This window comes from Chiloscyllium punctatum, chromosome 3, assembly GCF_047496795.1.
Source record: "Chiloscyllium punctatum isolate Juve2018m chromosome 3, sChiPun1.3, whole genome shotgun sequence".
Lineage (NCBI taxonomy): Eukaryota > Metazoa > Chordata > Chondrichthyes > Orectolobiformes > Hemiscylliidae > Chiloscyllium > Chiloscyllium punctatum.
This window is the reverse complement of record NC_092741.1, coordinates 99,189,995-99,209,303: the sequence shown is the minus strand read 5'-3', so window position 1 is coordinate 99,209,303 and position 19,309 is coordinate 99,189,995. Positions and strand designations below refer to the sequence as shown.

At 39.9% G+C, this 19,309-nt stretch overlaps 1 protein-coding gene across 3 annotated transcripts in view; it reads left to right on the top strand.

Moving 5' to 3' along the window:
• ccm2 (CCM2 scaffold protein) overlaps nucleotides 1-19,309 on the top strand; it is a 96,373-nt gene that overhangs the window by 62,086 nt on the left and 14,978 nt on the right. For all 3 annotated transcript variants that reach the window (XM_072557311.1, XM_072557329.1, XM_072557321.1), the window contains exons 5-7: nucleotides 6,750-6,877; nucleotides 12,419-12,554; nucleotides 15,763-15,817. In XM_072557311.1, coding sequence (XP_072413412.1) covers nucleotides 6,750-6,877; nucleotides 12,419-12,554; nucleotides 15,763-15,817 — 319 coding nt within the window. The remainder of the gene's footprint in view (nucleotides 1-6,749; nucleotides 6,878-12,418; nucleotides 12,555-15,762; nucleotides 15,818-19,309) is intronic.

Below are 19,309 nucleotides of genomic sequence, written 5' to 3'. Positions count from 1 at the left end.
TGAGCAACAGGGACAGACTGCCAGAGACCTGTCCCCAGTTGCTTACCCGTGGTACGTTGTCACCGCCAACTGTATCCAAATCTGTATACTTGTTTTTGAGGGGAATGGCCATAGGGGATCCCTGCACTGTCTGCCAGTTCCCTTTCCCTCCCCTGACAGTAACCCATCTACCGTTTTCCTTTTACCTGAGGTGTGACTACCTCACTGTAACTCCTGTCAATAACCCCTTCCACCTCCCAACTGATTCAAAGTTAAAGTTCCAGCTCCAGTTCCCTAATGTGCTTTTTGAGAAGCTGGAGTTGGGTAGACTTGCAATAGATGCAGTCAGCAGGGACGCTACAAGTAACCCTTACCTTCCACATTCTGCAGGAGGAACGTTGAACTGCCCTAACCTCCATTCCCACTATTTGAAATTCCTGACAAGACTGCTGAAATACTTTTTATTCAAAAAAGTCAATTTCAGCTTTACTGGAGTTCTTAACTATTGAGTTCTGTCTGTTGCTATCTTCTCAAAGGCAGTTATCCTCTCCTTATCACTTCTTCTGCATGCAGCTATTTAATCTGCTTGGAATTGAGCTGTGATGGGATCTGGATCCAAATTGACCTGGCAGAACCAAACTGGGCATCTGAGGAGGTTATTGGTATGCTGTGCTATAGGTAGTTACTAGTTTGGCAGGGTGGTTTGGGAACCTAAGGGAAGGCTCTGAGTGAGCTAGGGTGGGTGAGGTTTTATGGAAAAAGGGAATTATGATAGCAAGGAGCAGTTGATCAGTGTCAGCAACAAAATGAGTGGAAACCAGGTAGTGCCAGAAAAGGAGCGAATGTTTAAAAACAAAGGTTCTTCTGGTGGCAGTGTTAAGATTTTTAAAAAACTTTAAAAACTGGTATAAGGGTACTTTTCCTGAATGCTTGTAGCATTCGAAACAAGGTAAGTGAATTAATGCACAAATCATTGCAAATGGGTGTTGTTTAGTGGTTATTACAGAGATGTGGTTGCAGAGTGGTCATGACTGGAAGTTTAAATATTCAGGGATATCTAACTATTGGGAAAGGCAGACAGGGAGGAAAGGGAGGTTTAGCTCTGATAATTAAAGATGGCATCAGAAAAATGATATAGGTTCAAAGGAGAAAAAAGTTGATTCAATATGAATGGAAATTTAAAATAGTAAGGAGGAAAAAATATCTATAAGCATAGTCTATAGGCCACCAAGTAATAACCTCATGGTGAACAGGCAATAAACGAAGAAATAACTATAAAACTGATAGAGCAATTATCATGAGGGATTTTAATCTACATATTTAGTTAAATCAAATCTGTCAAGCCTTGAGAAGGAGTTCATCGAATGTATCTGAAATAGTTTCCTCAAACAACATGTAATGGAACCTACAAGGGAGCAAGCTGTCCTAGATCTGGTCCTGTGTAATGAGACAGGAATAATTAATCATTATCCTAGTTGTAGATCCTTTCTGAAAGAGCGAACACTGTATGGTTGAGTTTATAATACAGATGGAGGATGAGAAGCTAAAATCCAATGTGTCTTCTACTTAAACAAAGGTAACTACAATGGGATGAGGGCAAAGTTGGCTAAAGTAGACTGTGAACAAAGCCCCTGAGAGAGTCTCGGGTTGACCTGGCAGAACCAAAACCTGAAATAATAACCTGAAATAAACCTGAAATGTTAGCTTTAATTTCTCTCCATAGATACTGCCAGACCTCCTGAACTTTTCTAGCAATTTGTTTTTGTTTCTAATTTACAGCATCCACGGTCCTTTTGGTTTTTATTTAGCAAAGACAATATGGTGGGTCAATTGAGGAACAGTAGAGAACTTTCAAAGTGACTTTTCACTGATCAGCAAAAGGATGGACTGTAGGAAAAGGCTTTTATTAGCTATGTTTAACTAAGATCAACAGCTACAGACGCTATAAAGAAAGGAAAGATTGAGAGTAAGCTAGCTCAATATTAAAAACAGGGAAAAGTTTCTACAAATATATAAAATGAAAGAGTGGCTAAGGTAAACATTCCTCACTTAGAGGATGAGAAAGAAGATGTAATAATAGGAAATGGCTGCGGCATTGAATAGGTATTTTGTCTGTTTTCTTAGTGGAAGATGCAAATAACATGCCAATAACTGACAAGGAGGTGATGGCAGATGAGGACCTAGAAACTATCATTATCATTAAAGGGATAATATTGGGCAAGCGAATGGGGTTAAGTGAGTCTCTTGGCCCTGTTGGAATGCATCCCAGGATACTAAAAGAAATGGCATGGGGCATTGGGAAATGCACTCGTAATTTATCAGAATTCAGTGGACTCTGGGGTGGTTCTGGTAGATTGGGAAACTGCAAATGTGAGGCCACTTTTTTTTTATAAAGAGGTAAACAAACGACAGACTAATTACAGCTGATAACTTGTGCAGTGGGGAAATGCTTGAAACTAATGAGACATCTGGATAGACATTGTCCTGTCGGGCAGACGCAGCATGGGCTTGTGAAAGGCAGTTATGTTTAACGAATTTACTGGAATTGACAGTGGGGAATTGGTGGATGTGATATATTTGGATTTCCACAGGCACTCAAGGTGCTGCACAAAAGGCTGCTGTATAATATAAAGGTGCATGGGGGGTGTTACAGGTAATATATTAGCACGGATAAAGGACCTGTTAATCAACTGAAAGCAAAGTGAGGATATTTGGGTATTTTTCTGGTTGGCTATGAAAAAGGATAAGCCTGGTCCACAAGTTAAAATTCTAAATTGGAGCAAGATCAATTCTGATAGTAAAAGACAGAAACTTTCAATAGTTGATGAGTGGATGCTGTTCACAGTTAAAGGAAAATGTGGACTTCGGAGGCTTTCAAGGCGTGATAATGAGAGTTCAGGGCCAGCATGTTACTGTTAATGTGAAGAGAAGGAATGGGGAACGCTAGATGACTAGCGACATTGAGGTTCTGATCAAGAAAAAGACAGAAGTCAGGTATAGCCAACTGGACTCAAGTAAATCCCTTGAGTTCGAGTTCAGGCAAGAGCTTTGGCAGATAGGGTAAAGGAGAATCCAACGAGATTGACCGAGTATATTAAGAGCAAAAGAGTAAGTAGGGAGAATAGGGCCCCTTAAAGATCAACAAGGCCATCTTCCTGTAGAACCACAGGAGATGGGTGAGATCCTAATATTTACTATGGAAAAAGATATGGCAGTTAGGGAACTTGAAATAAGTACTGATGTCCTGAAAACAGTCACATTGGAGAGGACTTGCTGGAGGTCTTGGAAGTGCATAAAGGTAGGTAAATTCTGGGACCTGGTTAAGTGTATCCCAGTGCATTGTGAGGGGCAAAACTATGGAACCATTAGCAGAGATATTTGTATCATTGACCACCACTGGTGAGGTACCAGAAGACTGAGATTGGTTGATTTTGTTCTATTATTTAAGAGAGGCTGCAAAGAAAAGACCAGGAATTACAGCCTGGTGAGCCTGACATCAGTGTTAAGTAACTTGTTGAGATTCTGAGAGACAGGGTCTACATACATTTAGAAAGACAAAGACTGATTAGGTTCAGTAGACTGGGCATTGTGTATGGGAAATTGTCACTAAAATTTGGTTATGTGTTGAAGAGGTGACCAACGAGGTCGATGAAGGCAGAGCTGTAGACTTTATCTACATGGACCTTAGCAAGACCTTTGACAAGGTACAGCATGCTAGACACAGGTTAGATTGCATAGGATCCAGGAAGACCTAACCAATTAGATTCAAAAATGGCTTGATGCTAGGAGATAGAGGGTTATTGTTCAGACTGGAGGCTTATGACCAGTATGCCACAAGAATTGGTGCAGAGTCCACTATTGTTTGTCATTTATGTGAGCAACTTGGATGAGAATATAGGAGGCATGGTTAGTAAGTTTGCAGATGATACCAAAATTGGTGGTACAGTGAACAGAAAAGAAGGTTACCCAAGATAACAATGAAATCGTGGGCTGGGGGTGGAGGGTGAGGAATGGCAGATGGAGGTTAATTATGACAATTGTAAAGACTTTGCATTTTAATACAAACCAGAATAGGACTTAAGAGTTTGACCTCTGGGGAGTGTTGTTGAACAGAGACCTAGGGATGCAAGTACCTAGGTTCTTTGAAAGTGGTGTCATGTGGTGAAGAATACATTTGGCACACTTGCCTTCATCACAGCATTTGAGTATAGGAATTGGGACATCCTGTTAAGAATTGTACCTGACATTTGTTGGAACATAGGAAGCTGAGGAGTAACCTTATAGAGGTTTATAAAATCATGAAGTGCATCGATGAGGTGAATAGCCGAGGTCTTTCCCCCAGATTGAGAATCTGAAGCTGCATAGGTTTAAGGTGAGAGGGGAAAGATATAAAAGAAACCTGAGGAGTAACTTTCTCTGAGGATGGTGTGTATATGAAGCAAACTGCCGGAGGAAGTGGAAGAGATGGGTACAATTACAACATTTTGAAAGACATTTGGCCAGGTACATGAATAGGAAAGCTTTAGAGGGGTATGGCAACTGGGACTAATTCAGTTTAGGAAGCCTGGCTGGCATTGAGTTTGGCCACCAAGGTTTCTTCTGTTTCTGATCTGTATGGCTCTGTCTTTGATATTGCTTTAAGAATTGTATTTTTTAATTCCTTCATAGGATATAGGTGTTACTGGAAGGCCGGTATTGATTGCCTGTCCCAAATTGTCTAGAGGGCAGTGAAGAGTCACCCACATTGCTGTCAGTCTGGAGTCATGTAGGCCAGACCAAGTAAGAATGGCAGCTTCTTTCTCCCAAGGGCATTAGTGAGCCAGATGGGCTTTTCTGACGATCAAGAATGGATTCATGATCTTGAGACTATTGATTCGAGATTTTTACTGAATTTGAATTCCTCTGTCAGGATTTGAACCCAGATTCCCCACAATGTATTAATGGGGTCTCTAGATTATCAGTCCAGCGATAATTCCACTAGGCCATCACTTCCCCACGGGGCTTGGGAATATCTGGATAATTTTCTACTTTGTTGGGTTGATGTCAGTTTTGTAATTAGCTGCACTGAAATGGTTTGGCCAGAAGTCCAGTTAGTTTTGGCGTACAGTCTTCAATACATCTGGGATGTTGTCCATACTTGTAGCTTTCACTATATCCAGTGCAGATAGCTGTCAGTTATGGAGAGAACTGTGTTATCTAAACAAATTTTTTTGTTCGTCTCATAATTGTTCATTGTTCATAACTTACGGCAGAACTATAGAACTTTAAATTTACTACTTTGATTCAGTTATGTGATATGGATATCACTAACTGGCCAACATGATTTTGTCCTCTCCACAGTTGCCCATGAAAAGGTGGGCCATATCAATGTCCCATGATCCAAAAAGTGTTCATATGTGCACTGACAACCTCCTAGCACCACCTTGTCAAAATCCCTCTTAATATTTCATTGATGCTAATTATTCATGTTGGACCAGCACCCAATATTGGATGAGGTGTAGTGAGGGCATGGCAGGAGAGTGAAATGGGCAGATACGTGGCAAATGACATTTGATACAGAAGTGAGTGTTGGTAAGATTTTGGAACAAACATTAGAGACAACGGGGGATGCGATCATCCAAGAACAGTATCACATGATGTGGACAGTGTGTCTGGAAGCCATGCTTATCATTTTTGGATTGAAATCAGAAATTCCTTTACTGCCTTAATTCTTTGGAATCCTCTACCCAACAGGGGTGTAGAAATTTCATTGAGTATAATTATGGCTGAGACATACTTTTAATCGCAGGAAGCCAAAGGATAAGGTGGCAAAGTAGAATTGAAGAAATAATTGAGCCATGATCATGTATGAAAGAAGTTTGGCTTATGTATTCTACTCCTTCTGTTTTTAAATGAAGGGTATAATTAGTGATGCAAGGACTGGGAGATCAGATCATTGGTGTAATGGCATCCTGGGCCTTGTAAATCGAGATATCGACTGCAAGAAAGGAAATTTTAATTATGAATTTAATGCCCTATCTGAGGCTTTTAAACCAGTTTAAGTCTAGTTCTTAGCACAGCATTTTATGAAGGGAGTGGGTCTGTGTGGACTCTAGGCTGAATGGCCTGCTTCTGCACTTTAGCGATTCTGAACTTCTGTGATCTGACTAAAGAAATTTGGTAGCTTTCACAAAAGTGAAACGTTGCCTACAAATTGCCATAAGACTGTCCTAGTCTTATTCACTAGATTAACAACACTGCATGATTTGTGAAGTTAACTTAAGTCTGGCAGATCATCATAATCTCTGGCAAAAGAATTTGCCATTCTTAACTGTTCCAATGTACTAATAATTGTTATCCTGTGCTGTAGTTGGTAATTCATTGTCCACTCATAGTTGTGCAAAGATGATGCAAATTGGTAACTACATACCAGAAATGCAACAACTTTCAGCCACAAAGAACGCTGACACCCAAATGTCAAGAAAAGCATTGGTAAATAAAGCACTGTAGAAAATAAAATGTTATATGGTTTACTTCCTGGTGGAAGTTCTTAGTTCTGGTGGAATGCACTGTAAGTTTGTACTGAAGTACTAAGGCAACTAATAGTATAAAACAAACTGATTTGCTAGAGAAACTCCAATTGGACTGGCAGCATCTGTGGAGAGAGGTTAACATTTTGAGTCCAATAACCCTTCCGTAGTAAGTATTTACTATATAAACAAATGTCATTCTAACAGAACAAACTGTTCAAAGCAACAGAAGTAATTACAAATATTTTGTTTCCCTTTCAGCCAATGAATCCGGGAATTCAACCAATCAAAGCACTGAAGATTCGACTAAAATACAGATGTCAGTGTCAGAAAGTGGAGCAGGAACCATGGAACCGTGTAGTCTGGTGGTGGTGGTTGTAGAGAATAAAGTAATTTTTTTGTCCAAATATGTAGAAATGTGTCCAGATTAATTGATGCAAAATTATACTTTAGATATGATACCAGGAAACTTTCAAAGGATTTACCTATTAATTAAAAGCCTATTTAGTAACTTAGCTTTTTTGTCAATAATTTAGTAGACTGTCCATTATCATGCATGAGTCAAAAGATTTTGTGGCTGAGGCAGAAACCTTCAGCTTGTTGAAAACAAACCGATCTGCCGCCAAAGTGCTGACCCCTGCGAGGCTACGAACTGGGAAACAGAATTAGAATGAGTGACTAAATTATTTAGCCACTGCACTCTGTTGTACAACTCTTTCAACAACACTTTTCTGTAGTTCCCACAGGATATGGAAAGTATCTGAGAATGAAGCATGATTTTAATTGAATTGCAGTGTTTTTTTTAAAATAACATTCAGTTGTAAAGGAGGCCCCATTGTGCCAAACAGTTTTGGTTTTGATCCTATTTGCGCATTCAGTTGTACTTGTAGCTTAAAATTGTTTCCCTGCAGATCTTGTGTTTCATATTGCATTGTCATTAAAGTCATAATCATTTATGGCACAGGTCATTTGAACAAATAACTCTGTCAGCACCCATGGAGCAATCCAGTCATTGTCACAATCCTATTCCATCCCAGTAGCCCTGCAGGTTTATTTCTTCAAGTGCCCATACAATTTCTTTGGAAATTTTGTTTCTATGCACACAACTCCTGTGGATAGAAAGTTTCTGGCTATTTCCACTTGCTGCACAAAACACAATTCTTGCATTTCTTTGTGCTACTGGACTGAAAAAAATTACTTCTGGTCTTTGTACTGTCAGTGGGAAGAGTTGGTCTTCAACTTTAAATCTAAATCTCTGTGCAATCTCATTTACTGAGAAGAAGCCAGCTTTTTTTTTCCTGAAATATTCAAATGAGAGCAGTAGCAGGCTAATCCACGCCTAAAAATAAAACCACTAGGCCGTAAGGGTTGGCAATGGCGTAGTGATAGTATCGCTAAACTATTAATCCAGAACCCAGGCGATGTTGTAGGGGCAGAGATACTAAATGAGTAATTTGCATCATTGTTTATTGTGGAGAAAGATATAAAAGATAGAGAACATGAGCAAATAGTGGCATCTGGAAAAAGTCCATCTTACAGAAGAAAAGCTGCTGAACTACTTAAACGCATAAAGTTGGATAAATCCCCAGGATCTGCTGAATGTACCCAAGAACTCTAGGAAGCTAGGGAAGTGATTCCTGGCCCCCTTACTGAGATATTTGTATCATCGAAAGTCACAGGTGAGGTGCTGGGAGACTGGAGGTTGGCTAACATGTTGCCATTCTTTAAGAAATTGGTAAGGAAAAGCTTATAGACTGGGGAACCTGACATTGGTGAGGGCCAAGTTGTTGGAGGGAATTCTGAGGGACAAGATTTTGGAAAGGCAAGGATTAATTAGGAATAGTCAACTTTGTGTGTGGGTAATTGTCTCACTGACTTGATTTTTTTGAAGAAGTGAATAAAATGATTGATGGAAGATTGGTAAATATTATTTGCATGGACTTCAGTAAGGTGTTCAACAAGGTTCCTCACAGTAGACTAGCTAGCAAGGTTAGATCACCTGGAATACAGGGAGAGCTAGCATTTGGATTCACAAATGACTCAAATAGAAGACAGTGGTGGTAGAGGGTTGCTTTTCAGGCTTGGAGGCCTGTGACCAGTGATGTGTCACATGGATCGGTGTTTGCTCAACTGCTTTTTGTCATGTGACTACACAGGTAGTGGTGCAAATGAAGAAAGAAACATACTGCTGGCAGTTACAGCAGTGTAACTTGCACAGCTGCTCCATTTGCCTGCTTTTAAGTCTCTGGACAGAGGAGTTTGTTCTGAGAAAAATACACCGCAAAATTCACAGCTGACATTGGAGAAATCTGTCTGTGGGAGTTCTGAGCAAGGGAGCAACTTCAGTGGCTTTTTAAAGTGTAACCCTACTGGCTTTCTTTTGTAAATCTACAATAGAGAGTGAGTGGGATTTTTGATTATATGTTGTTGAGCTCTGTGTCTTAATTAAACTTTAAAAATATAAAAACATAGATACTAAGATGGTCTGGAGCACTTGTTTTAGAGCAGTAAGAGTATGCTATTTTCTGGGTCTGTAGATTAAGGTGCAAAGATGGCCTGTAGTAGAGTGAAATGCTCTTCCTGTTGGAAGTGGGAGCATAGGGAGAGTTTCCATGTTACTGATTTATTTTGGTGTTGGTTGCGAATCCTATCAGATTGCATGGGTCAGTTGGAGCTGCAGTTAGAGGCAATGAGGAATTTACAAGAGCTAGGGGTTGTGACAGGTGGCGGTTGCAGGGAGGAGATAAACCAAAGGTACAGTCAGGTACATGGGTAACTTCCAGGAAAGAAAGGAGAAGGCAGCAGGTTATGCAGGAGTCTCCTGTGGCTATCCATATCTTGAACAAGTAGCAGATGATGGACTCTAATGTAGCACTGACAGCCAGGTTTCTGGAACCAAGACTTGCTCTAACATAATGAGGGGTATACCAGGTTCCAAGCGATCGATAGTGATCGGTGACTCTCGAGGCACATTCAGCGAAGCATCATAATGGTCTGTTGCCTATCTGGATCCAAGATCAAAGATATGAGATGGTGCAAAATATTCTCAAAGGGGAGCAGGATCCGCAAGAGATCATTATAGACATTGGAACGAACAGCATAGGAAGTGAAAAGGATGAGATTCTGTGGAGAGAGTATAGAAAGTTAGGCAGGAATTTAAGAAGGAGGTCCTCGAGGGTAGTGATATCTGGATTACTCCCAGTGTCACAAGCTAGTGAGGGTAGGAATAGGAGGATAGAGCAGATGAATGCGGGGCTAAGGAGCTGGTGTAGGGGAGAAGGATTCACATTTCTGGGCCATTGGGATGTCTTCTGGGGTAGAAGTGACTTGCATAAGCAAGGACTGGTTGCACCTGAATTGGAAGGGGACTAATATCCCTGGTCGAGACATTTGCTAGAAGTGCTCATGAGGTTTTAAACTGATAAGGTGTTGGGAGGCAGGATGTCTCAGCAAGAGAGCAGTCTGAGACTGGTACAGTTGGAAAAAAGGGACATGTCAAACAGGGCAGACAGGAACAAAGAGAACGAGACAGGACTGATAAATTAAACTGCATTTATTTTGATGCAAGAGTCCTAACAACAGGTAAGGCAGATGAACTTCTTGTTTTAGAACATGGGACTGGGTTATCATAGCAATTACAGGGATGTGGCTCAGGGTTGGATGGGACAGGCAGCATAATGTTTCAGGGTATTGAAGCTATAGGAAGGATTGAAAAGGAGGAAAAGAGGGGAGTTTTGGATTAAGGATATCATTATAGCTGTACTTGGGGAAGATGTTCCTGGGAAAATGTCCAGGAAAATTTATTTGGGTGGAACTGAGAAATAAGGGATGATCACCTTATTGGGAAGGTGCTCTCGAACTACCATAGTGTTTAGTAAGGGTTTAGATGCAGAGCAGTTTACGTGATTTAGTATGTGGATATACTGACTCAAAGGTGCAAAACTTGACCTAGTCTTGGAGAAATAAGGCAGGGCAGATGATTGAGGTGTCAGTGTTGGAGCACTTTGGGGCCAGTGACGATAATTCTGTTATTTTAAAACAGTGATGGAAAAGGATAGACCAGATCCAATGGTTAAAATTTCTAAATTGGAGGCAGGACATTAGGCAAGAACTTTCAGATGTTGGTTGTGGATGGATGCTCCCAGGTAAAGGGATAGCTGAAAAAACTGGAATCTTTCAAAAACGAGATAATGAGATTCCAGAGATGGTATGTTCCTGTTCAGGTAAAGGGCAAGGCTGGTAGATGTAGGGAATGCTGGATGACTAGAGAAATTGAGGTTTTGGTTGGAGGAAAAAGGCAGTATGAGTATAATTAAGAGGGAGATCAGGAGGGCAAGTAGGGTTATGGAGAATCCAAAGGGATTCTACAAATACATTTAAGGGCAAAAGAGTAACAAGGGTGAGAATCGGATCCCTCCAAGATCAGCAAGGCAGCCTGTGTGGAACGCAGGTGATGAGGGAGATAAATGAATATCTTGCATCTGTGTTTACAGTGGAGAAGCATATGGAAGATGGAGAATGTGGGGAAATAAATAGCGACATCTCAAAAAATGTCCATATCACAGAGGAGGTGGTGCTAGATGTCTTAATGTGTAAAGGTGGATAAATCCCCGGGACCTGATCAGGTATATGCTAGAACTCTGTGGGAAGCTTAGGGAAGTGAGAAGGTTTACCATCTTGCATACGGTCGATGGCTATGTAACAACTTGATGAAGTCAGATGATGATATTTCTAAAATAATAGAAATGACATGTTGGCAAAGCTCAGCAAGACTAGTGGCATCTGGGAAGAGCGAATTGGTTAAATTTGAGTCCAATTTGGCACTAAAGGGAAAAGGCAAAATGTTGGACTACCCCATGGCTATGCCACACACATTTCAATTCAGAAAGATTATTTTAATCTATCCAGGTACATCCAGACCTATGGAGTTTCTCCAATTCATGGATGCTAGTGATCTGAAATAAAAAGTTTTGCTTTTGAAGGTTGTTTAAACTCTTTAATTTGAGAATTTGTCTAACTTAAAATAGGTTACAAAATTAGTCAGGACAGAATGAACTTCATGAGTAACTTGCAGATCAGCAAGTGGTAGTTTATTAGTAGTTGTATTCACAAACTAAGGACTGTCAGGCTTCCAGACAACACAAAGTGTGTGTTTCATCCACTTCAGACTGCACAGAATGTTTTTTGCTGTTCAACAGACATTTTAGCAAAATTGCTTGACTTAAGGCTTCAGATATGTCTTCATCTGTAGGTAAGGGTTTAAATCCAGGTGAGATCAGATTTGGCTGCATTGATGCATGTGAAATTTAATCTTGACAGGCTTGATCTATTTTCTGCTGCCAGAGGTATTTTTTTTTTAAAAGGTCAGTGCGTATTGGAGTAGATTGTTCTCCACATAAGCAACTCTGAAGCATGCATACATAATGCTGGTATAGATTTCATGAGCGTGAGTTCCATTTCTCAGTAATAATGTGCATTCTTTTAATTAATGAATGCCACCATAACATTTTAAACATTAAAATGTTTGAAGTGACAAAGTTTAGATGGCCTTCCTGAATCTGAAGCCAGCAAAATTCAATGAAGGACATAAATATGTATATCTTTCAGTCCTTAACTCGCTCTGCTGGTCATTAAAGATCATGACAGATCCAGATCAACTCCGTCTTCCTCTACTGTGCCCAAATTTCCTGACAACCTTTTGTAATATTCAAAAATCAAGCAGTCCGTTTTGAATAGACTCTTGTTGCCTAATCCAAACATTTTGGATATTTAATATTAGCAAGTAAATGTTTGTCCATAGAAGGAAATTCTTTGAAGCACATTGGTATATTAAGGTTGAGGGTATGTTATGCTACCAGAAACAATTTTCTAACACCTTTTTAATCAGTTTTTTAAATATATCCATTAATCTATTTTCATTTTTCGTGTAGGCAGCTGCAGAAGAACTCTGTTCTCTTCTTAGTCAAGTCTTCCAAGTTGTTTACACAGAGTCCACAATAGACTTTTTGGACAGAGCAATATTTGATGGTGCATCTACCCCAACTAAGCACATGTCTATATACAGTGGTAAGTATTTAGAATTCTGCGTTCTTGAGGTTTTGGCTCTAGCTGAATTTATCCATGTTGAGCATTTTGTAATGTCCATATAACAGTATATTGAACATCAAATTTGGAGATCACTTATCTCAAAAATCTAGTCCTGGTTGCTTTGCACAGTTATGAAAATCCATAGATTTTCTAGTTTTTATGGCTGGAGCTCAGTTGGGGTGCTGGATTTAAATATTGAATTGCTTACATTTGTGGAAATGTGAATGAGAGAAAATACCAAAAACATCAGGAAACCATACAAACATGTACCACCCAGCCATTATAATGGCAGCATCTGGGATGAAAATAAAACACTCAGGGTATGTTACCCTGATGACAAACCATTGGCATTTAGATTTGTGCTTGCTAAATTGATACATCAGCAGACAATTTAAATTCTTCCCAGTCTGATATTTTAGTGTCATTCATCTGGACTCCAGAAATAATATACGAGTGCTGGCCAAACGAAACTAGTGTATAACAAGTGTTTCATGGCCAGATCTAACTACTTTATTCACCTTACACCGAAAAGAGCAGTCAGTTACCATTGATGTATCGCCATAGTTGCCTTTTCTACTGATTTGTATGTAAGGGCTTACCCAAAGGGCAGTTAAGAATCAAACACCTTGCTGTGGGTCAGGAGTCTCATGTATGCGAGACCAGGTAAGGATGGCAGATATCATTCCCTGAAGGATATTGTTCCAGGTTGGTCTTTACAATAATCCACAGTGGTTCATGGTTGCCATTAGAATGGCGTTGATCAAGATTTTATGCTTTTAGTTCACAGTTTGGAAAATGCTTCTTATCAGAAACTTTAATGTAATCCGTTATGAAGTACAGTTTAAGTATGTACACAGTTAACAACTCAACTTTATCTTGTGGTCAATATTATTGTTTTGTAAATTGTTACACCATTTATTCCATTGAATACCATAAAGGCAAGTCAGAATCAACATGTAATAAACTGTCCAAGATTTAGTCAAGTTTCCAACTGATCATTACTAATTTTTGTTAGTTATGTCCTTGTCACTGTACTTTGAAGTTTTCAGGATTTTTTTGCTACCATGCTGGATTGTCTTGAAGTTTTCAGATCATGTTATTTTACAGCGTTTGGTTACTTTAAAATAAACTTTATCTGTGTTTACCTTGGGTTTGGAGGTGGCTGGAGTCAGAGCTTTTGCTGGTCTGGCATACCACTCGAATGTGCATTTTCTACCAGCAATTGCAATGACTATAAGCATCCTTGGCGTCAACAGCCTTGGATTGGTAACCTGAAGTATTTCAGTACTTTCACTCCTGAAATGGCTAACGTTTATTGAGATCAAATTGGCCTGTATTTCTCAGTATTGCTCAAAGTAGCAAACTTGACAAGGGACCCAGTAGAAAGCATGGTTATTTTGGACAGCTTTCTAACCTGAAAAAGACTTGTTGGTGGTAATCTATACTTTTCAAACAGCACCATTGTTACTTGCACATGTGCATAGCTTTTGTACAGGATTTTGTACTGAAACTTGCAAGGATTAGAAAGCCTTTTTTTTTGTAAGTCATTCTTGGCTAAGTCTATGATCTTTTTAAACAGGGCAGGTTACTTTGGCCTTTCTCAATTCTTACTGCAGAGTATGTTACAGTAAGTAGAAGTAGAATATTTGCTTGTCGCATCAGGTCCAGAAGGTGGGATAAGTAGATGTGAGTGACATATGTTTTAAAGGTTTTTTATGGAACTTGCATTTTTTTTAATGTGTTCCAGTTATTAAAATGTGAAGGAATGAGATTCAGCAGTTAAACTAATTTTCAATGTCAGATGCTGTGTGACTGCAATTAAAACATTTTTTTGAAAAAAATGACTTGTGCTCAAATGGATAAAGTCGAACCTTTCCATGGTGGTTCATTGTTTGTTTGTTTGTTTGTGTGTGAGATGTGGAGGAGCCGCTGCTGGAGTGGACAAAGTTAAAAATAACACATCAGGTTATAGTGCAACAGGTTTATTTGGAAGCACCAGCTTTCGGAGCGCTGCTTCTTCAGCTACCTAGTTGGACTATAGCTTAGTGTTGAGAGATTTTTTTAAGTGTGTATAATCGGCATTCCTTCCTTGTGCACTGTTTTCACTTCTGTCTATAATGCAGTCTCCTCACTAGTGCAATCACAGTTTAGCATGGCCCAGCAATTTGTTAGGACCAGAATTCTTTAACAAAACAGTTACTAGAATCAGAAGAAGTTAGCTTTTGAAGGTGAAGTTGTTCTCTATTCCATGTAGCCATACTTGGTGAACTTCAAAGTTGCTAAGACTTTCAGTCCTAGTGTCGTTAAAATTAAGCATGCCTTCATTGGCCGTCACTGGATTTACTAAATGTAATTTTAGAATTTTGCAGAAGGAGGTAACTAATTGGCCAATGATACTTCTGTCTGCTGAGTAAAAAGACAGCCTTAATCGTATCTTACCTTGTTCTTTTTCTTTCTTTTTATATTTTATTAAAATGGTACCATGTCCTGTCCATATCTTAATAATATTCCAAACAGGTATACTGGATCCTTATCCCTTTGCATTGAGTCTCCTACCAGTTTCTCTCTACATAAGGTATTCTCTTACTCAATTTCTTCATTGAAAGATTTTCTTAAAGCGAAAATCTTGCATTTTAGTTCCAGTAAATCTAGCAAGCGATTGAATGGTAATTTAGGTTATGCATTTTGTTTATGCTAATATTTTCATTCTGTCCCGTCTTTTCACTGAATCACCCCCCTCATCTGATAACTAATTTAGCAGTTGTACCTGGAATTAAAGATCAGATGAGAAGATATTTTGCCCTTAGCTTCTCTCAGTAGTATATTAAAGTATTATGCCTTTTTTGCAGTGATTTATAGTGAGGCAAAAATGATGACCAATGTAATTTTGAAGTAATTATCTGATGCAACAAAATAATATGAAATGTTTACTACTTAAAGCATTTTGAATCACCTTACTAATTTACCCCATATCCCACAGATCATACAAGATGAAAGTTATCTACAATTTAAATTTATCATTTGGTTCTGTTTTTCGGACTGGATTTGGTGATGATATGACCAAGTACAATACCAAAAAATGCCTTTACCCAGCTGGCAAAAGATTAAGCTTTGATTACATATTTCACACCAAGGCTTGAACTTCATATTTGATTTGCACTCAATTTAATGTGTCTTTTGGAAACAGATGATTCCAGTAAAGCGGACGTTAAAGAGCCGTATGATGCAGAAATCAGTAACTTGTAAGTATTTCCCATAATTTAGCTCTCTTTGACCACCTGCATATTGTGGGAACCTAGTTTTTGTGTAAAGTATGTTTGTTATATTGATGAACTACATGACCTTTGTTCAACTAGATTGAATGAGAAATAGTCAATTAAATTCATGCTGTCACCTGTTCCTTTTCCTGAATAAAGACATGAGATATTTAAAATCTTAATCAGACATGTTGCTCAACCAGAGTTATTGCCAACTGTTGGTCACTATAAAGGTCTCTTCTTTATTTTAGAAAACAAGTAAGGCAGTTTGGCTTGTGAACTAATTTTGTTGGAATGTACATTGCCCTTTTTTGCCGGTACTTAAATGATCCTTTCGAACTTGGATCAGTTACATAGCCTCCCAACTAATGATCTGGGATTCATATGCTATTCTGTGTTCCATAATTTAGATTAGATTACTTACAGCGTGGAAACAGGCCCTTTGGCCTAACAAGTCCATACCGACCCTCCAAAGAGCAACCCACCCGGACACATTACCCTACACCTAACACTACGGGCAATTTAGCATGGCCAATTCACCTAACCTGCACAATGTTTGGACTGTGGGAGGAAACCCACACAGACACTGGGAGAATGTGCAAACTCCACACAGGTGGTTGCCTGAGGTGAGAATTGAACCCAGGTCTCTGGCGCTGAGAGGCAGCAGTGCTAACCACTGTGCATGGCTCTATTTCAATTCATTTGAGTGTGCATTATAATTGCTCATCCATACTTTTTTTTTAAAAAAACTTACGTGTAAGAGTCATAGAGAGGTACAGCATGGAAACAGACCCTTCGGTCCAGCCCATCCATACCGACCAGATATCGCAACCCAATCTAGTCCCACCTGCCAGCACCTGGCTCATATCCTTCCAAAACATTCCTGTTCATATACCCATCCAAATGCCTTTTAAATGTTGCAGTTGTACCAGCCTCCTCCACTTCCTCTGGCAGCTCAATCCATACGTGTACCTTCCCCTCTCACCCTAAACCTATGCCCTCTATTCCTGGACTCCCCCATCCCGGGGAAAAGACTTTGTCTATTTATCCTATCCGTGCCCCTCATAATTTTGTAAACCTCTATCAGGTCACCCCTCAGCTTGCGATGCTCCAGGGAAAACAACCCCAGGCTGTTCAGCCTCTCCCCATAGCTTAAATCCTCCAACCCTGGTAACATCCTTATAAATCTTTGCTGAACCCTTTCAAGTTTCACCAACATCTTTCCGATAGGAAGGAGACCAGAATTGCACGCAATATTCCAACAGTGGCCAAACCAGTGTCTGTACAGCTGCAACATGACCTCCCAACTCCTGTACTCAATATTCTGACCAATAAAAGAAAGTATACCAAACGCTGCCTTCACTATCCTATCTACCTGTGATTCCACTTTCAAGGAGCTATGAACCTGCACTCTGAGCTCTTTGTTCAGTAACACTCTCTAGGACCTTACCATTAAGAGTATAAGTCCTACTAAGATTTGCTTTCCCAAAATGCAGCACCTCACATTTATCTAAATTAAACTCCATCTGCCACTTCTCAGCCCGTTGGCCCATCTGATCAAGATCCTGTTGTAATTCCGAGGTAACCACTTTCGCTGTCCACTACATCTCCAATTTTGGTGTCATCTGCAAACTTACGAACTGTACCTCTTATGCTCGCATCCAGATCATTTATGTAAACGACAAAAAGTAGAGGACCCAGCACAGATCCTTGTGGCACTCTACTGGTCACAGGCCTCCAATCTGAAAAACAATCCACCACCACCATCCTCTCTCTCTCTTCTACATTTGAGCCAGTTCTGTATCCAAACGGCGAGCTCTCCCTTTATTCCATGAGATCTAACCTTGCTAACCAGTCTCCCATGGGGAAACCTTGTTGACGCCTTACTGAAGTCCATATAGATTACATCTACTGCTCTGCCTTTATCAATCCTCTTTGTTACTTCAAAAAACTCAATCAAGTTCGTGAGACATGATTTCCTATGCACAAAGCCATGTTGACTATCCCTAATCAGTCCTTGCCTTTCCAAATACACTTACATCCTGTCTCTCCGGATTCCCTCTAACAACTTGCCCACCACCGACGTCAGGCTCACTGGTCTATAGTTCCCTGGCTTGTCCTTACTACCCTTCTTAGACAGTGGCAACACGTTTGCCAACCTCCAGTCTTCTGGCACCTCACCTGTGACTATTGATGATACAAATATCTCAGCAAGAGGTCCAGAAAGCACTTCTCTAGCTTCCCACAGAGTTCTAGGGTACACCTGATCAGGTCCTGGGGATTTATCCACTTTTATGCATTGCAAGACATCCAGCGCTTCCTCCTCTGTAATATGGACATATTACAAGGTGTTCCCATCTATTTCACTACTTTGTATACCTTCCATATCCTTTGCCACAGTAAATACTGATGCAAAATACTTATTTTGTATCTCCCCATTTTCTGTAGCTCCACACAAAGGCCGCCTTTCTGATCTTTGAGGGGCCCTGTCTTCTCTCTAATTATCCTTTTGTCCTTAATGTATTTGTAAAAACCCTTTGGATTCACCTTAATTCTCCTCAATTCTATTTGCCAAAGCTATTTCATGTCTCCTTTTTGCCCTCCTGATTTCCCTCTTAAGTATACTCCTACTGCTGCCTTCTAAGGATTCACTCAATCTATCCTGTCTATACCTGACAATATGCTTCCTTCTTTTTCTTAACCAATCCCTCAATATCTTTAGTCATCCCACATTCCCTATACCTACCAACTTTTCCTTTCACCCGAACAGGAATATACTTTCTCTGGATTCTCATTCTCATTTCTGAAGGCTTCCCATTTTCCAGTCATCCCTTTACCTTCGACCATCTGCCCCCAATCAGCTTTTGAAAGTTCTTGCCTAATACTGTCAAAATTGGCCCTTCTCCAATTTAGAACTTCAACTTTTAGATCTGGTCTATAATTTTCCATCACTCTATTTTAAATCTAATAGAGTTATGGTTGCTGGCCCCAAAGTGCTCTCCCACTGACATCTCATCACCTGCCCTGCCTTTTTTTTTCCCCAAGAGTAGGTCAAGTTTTGCACCTTCTCGAGTAGATACATCCACATACTGAATCAGAAAATCTTTTTGTACACACTTAACAAATTCCTCTCCATCTAAACCCTTAATATTATGGCAGTCCCACTCTGTTTGGAAAGTTAAAATCCCCTACCATAACCACCCTATTATTCTTAACAGATAGCTGAGATCTCCTTACAAGTTTGTTTCCCAATTTCCCTCTGACTATTAGGGGGTCTATAATACAATCCCAATAAGGTGATCATCCCTTTCTTATTTCTCAGTTCCACCCAAATAACTTCTCTGGATGTATTTCCAGGAATATCCTCCCTCAGCACAGCTGTAATGCTATCCCTTATCAAAAACGCCACTCCTCTTCCTCCCTTGCCTCCCCTTCTATCCTTCTTATAGCGTTTGTATCCTGGAACGTTAAGCTGCC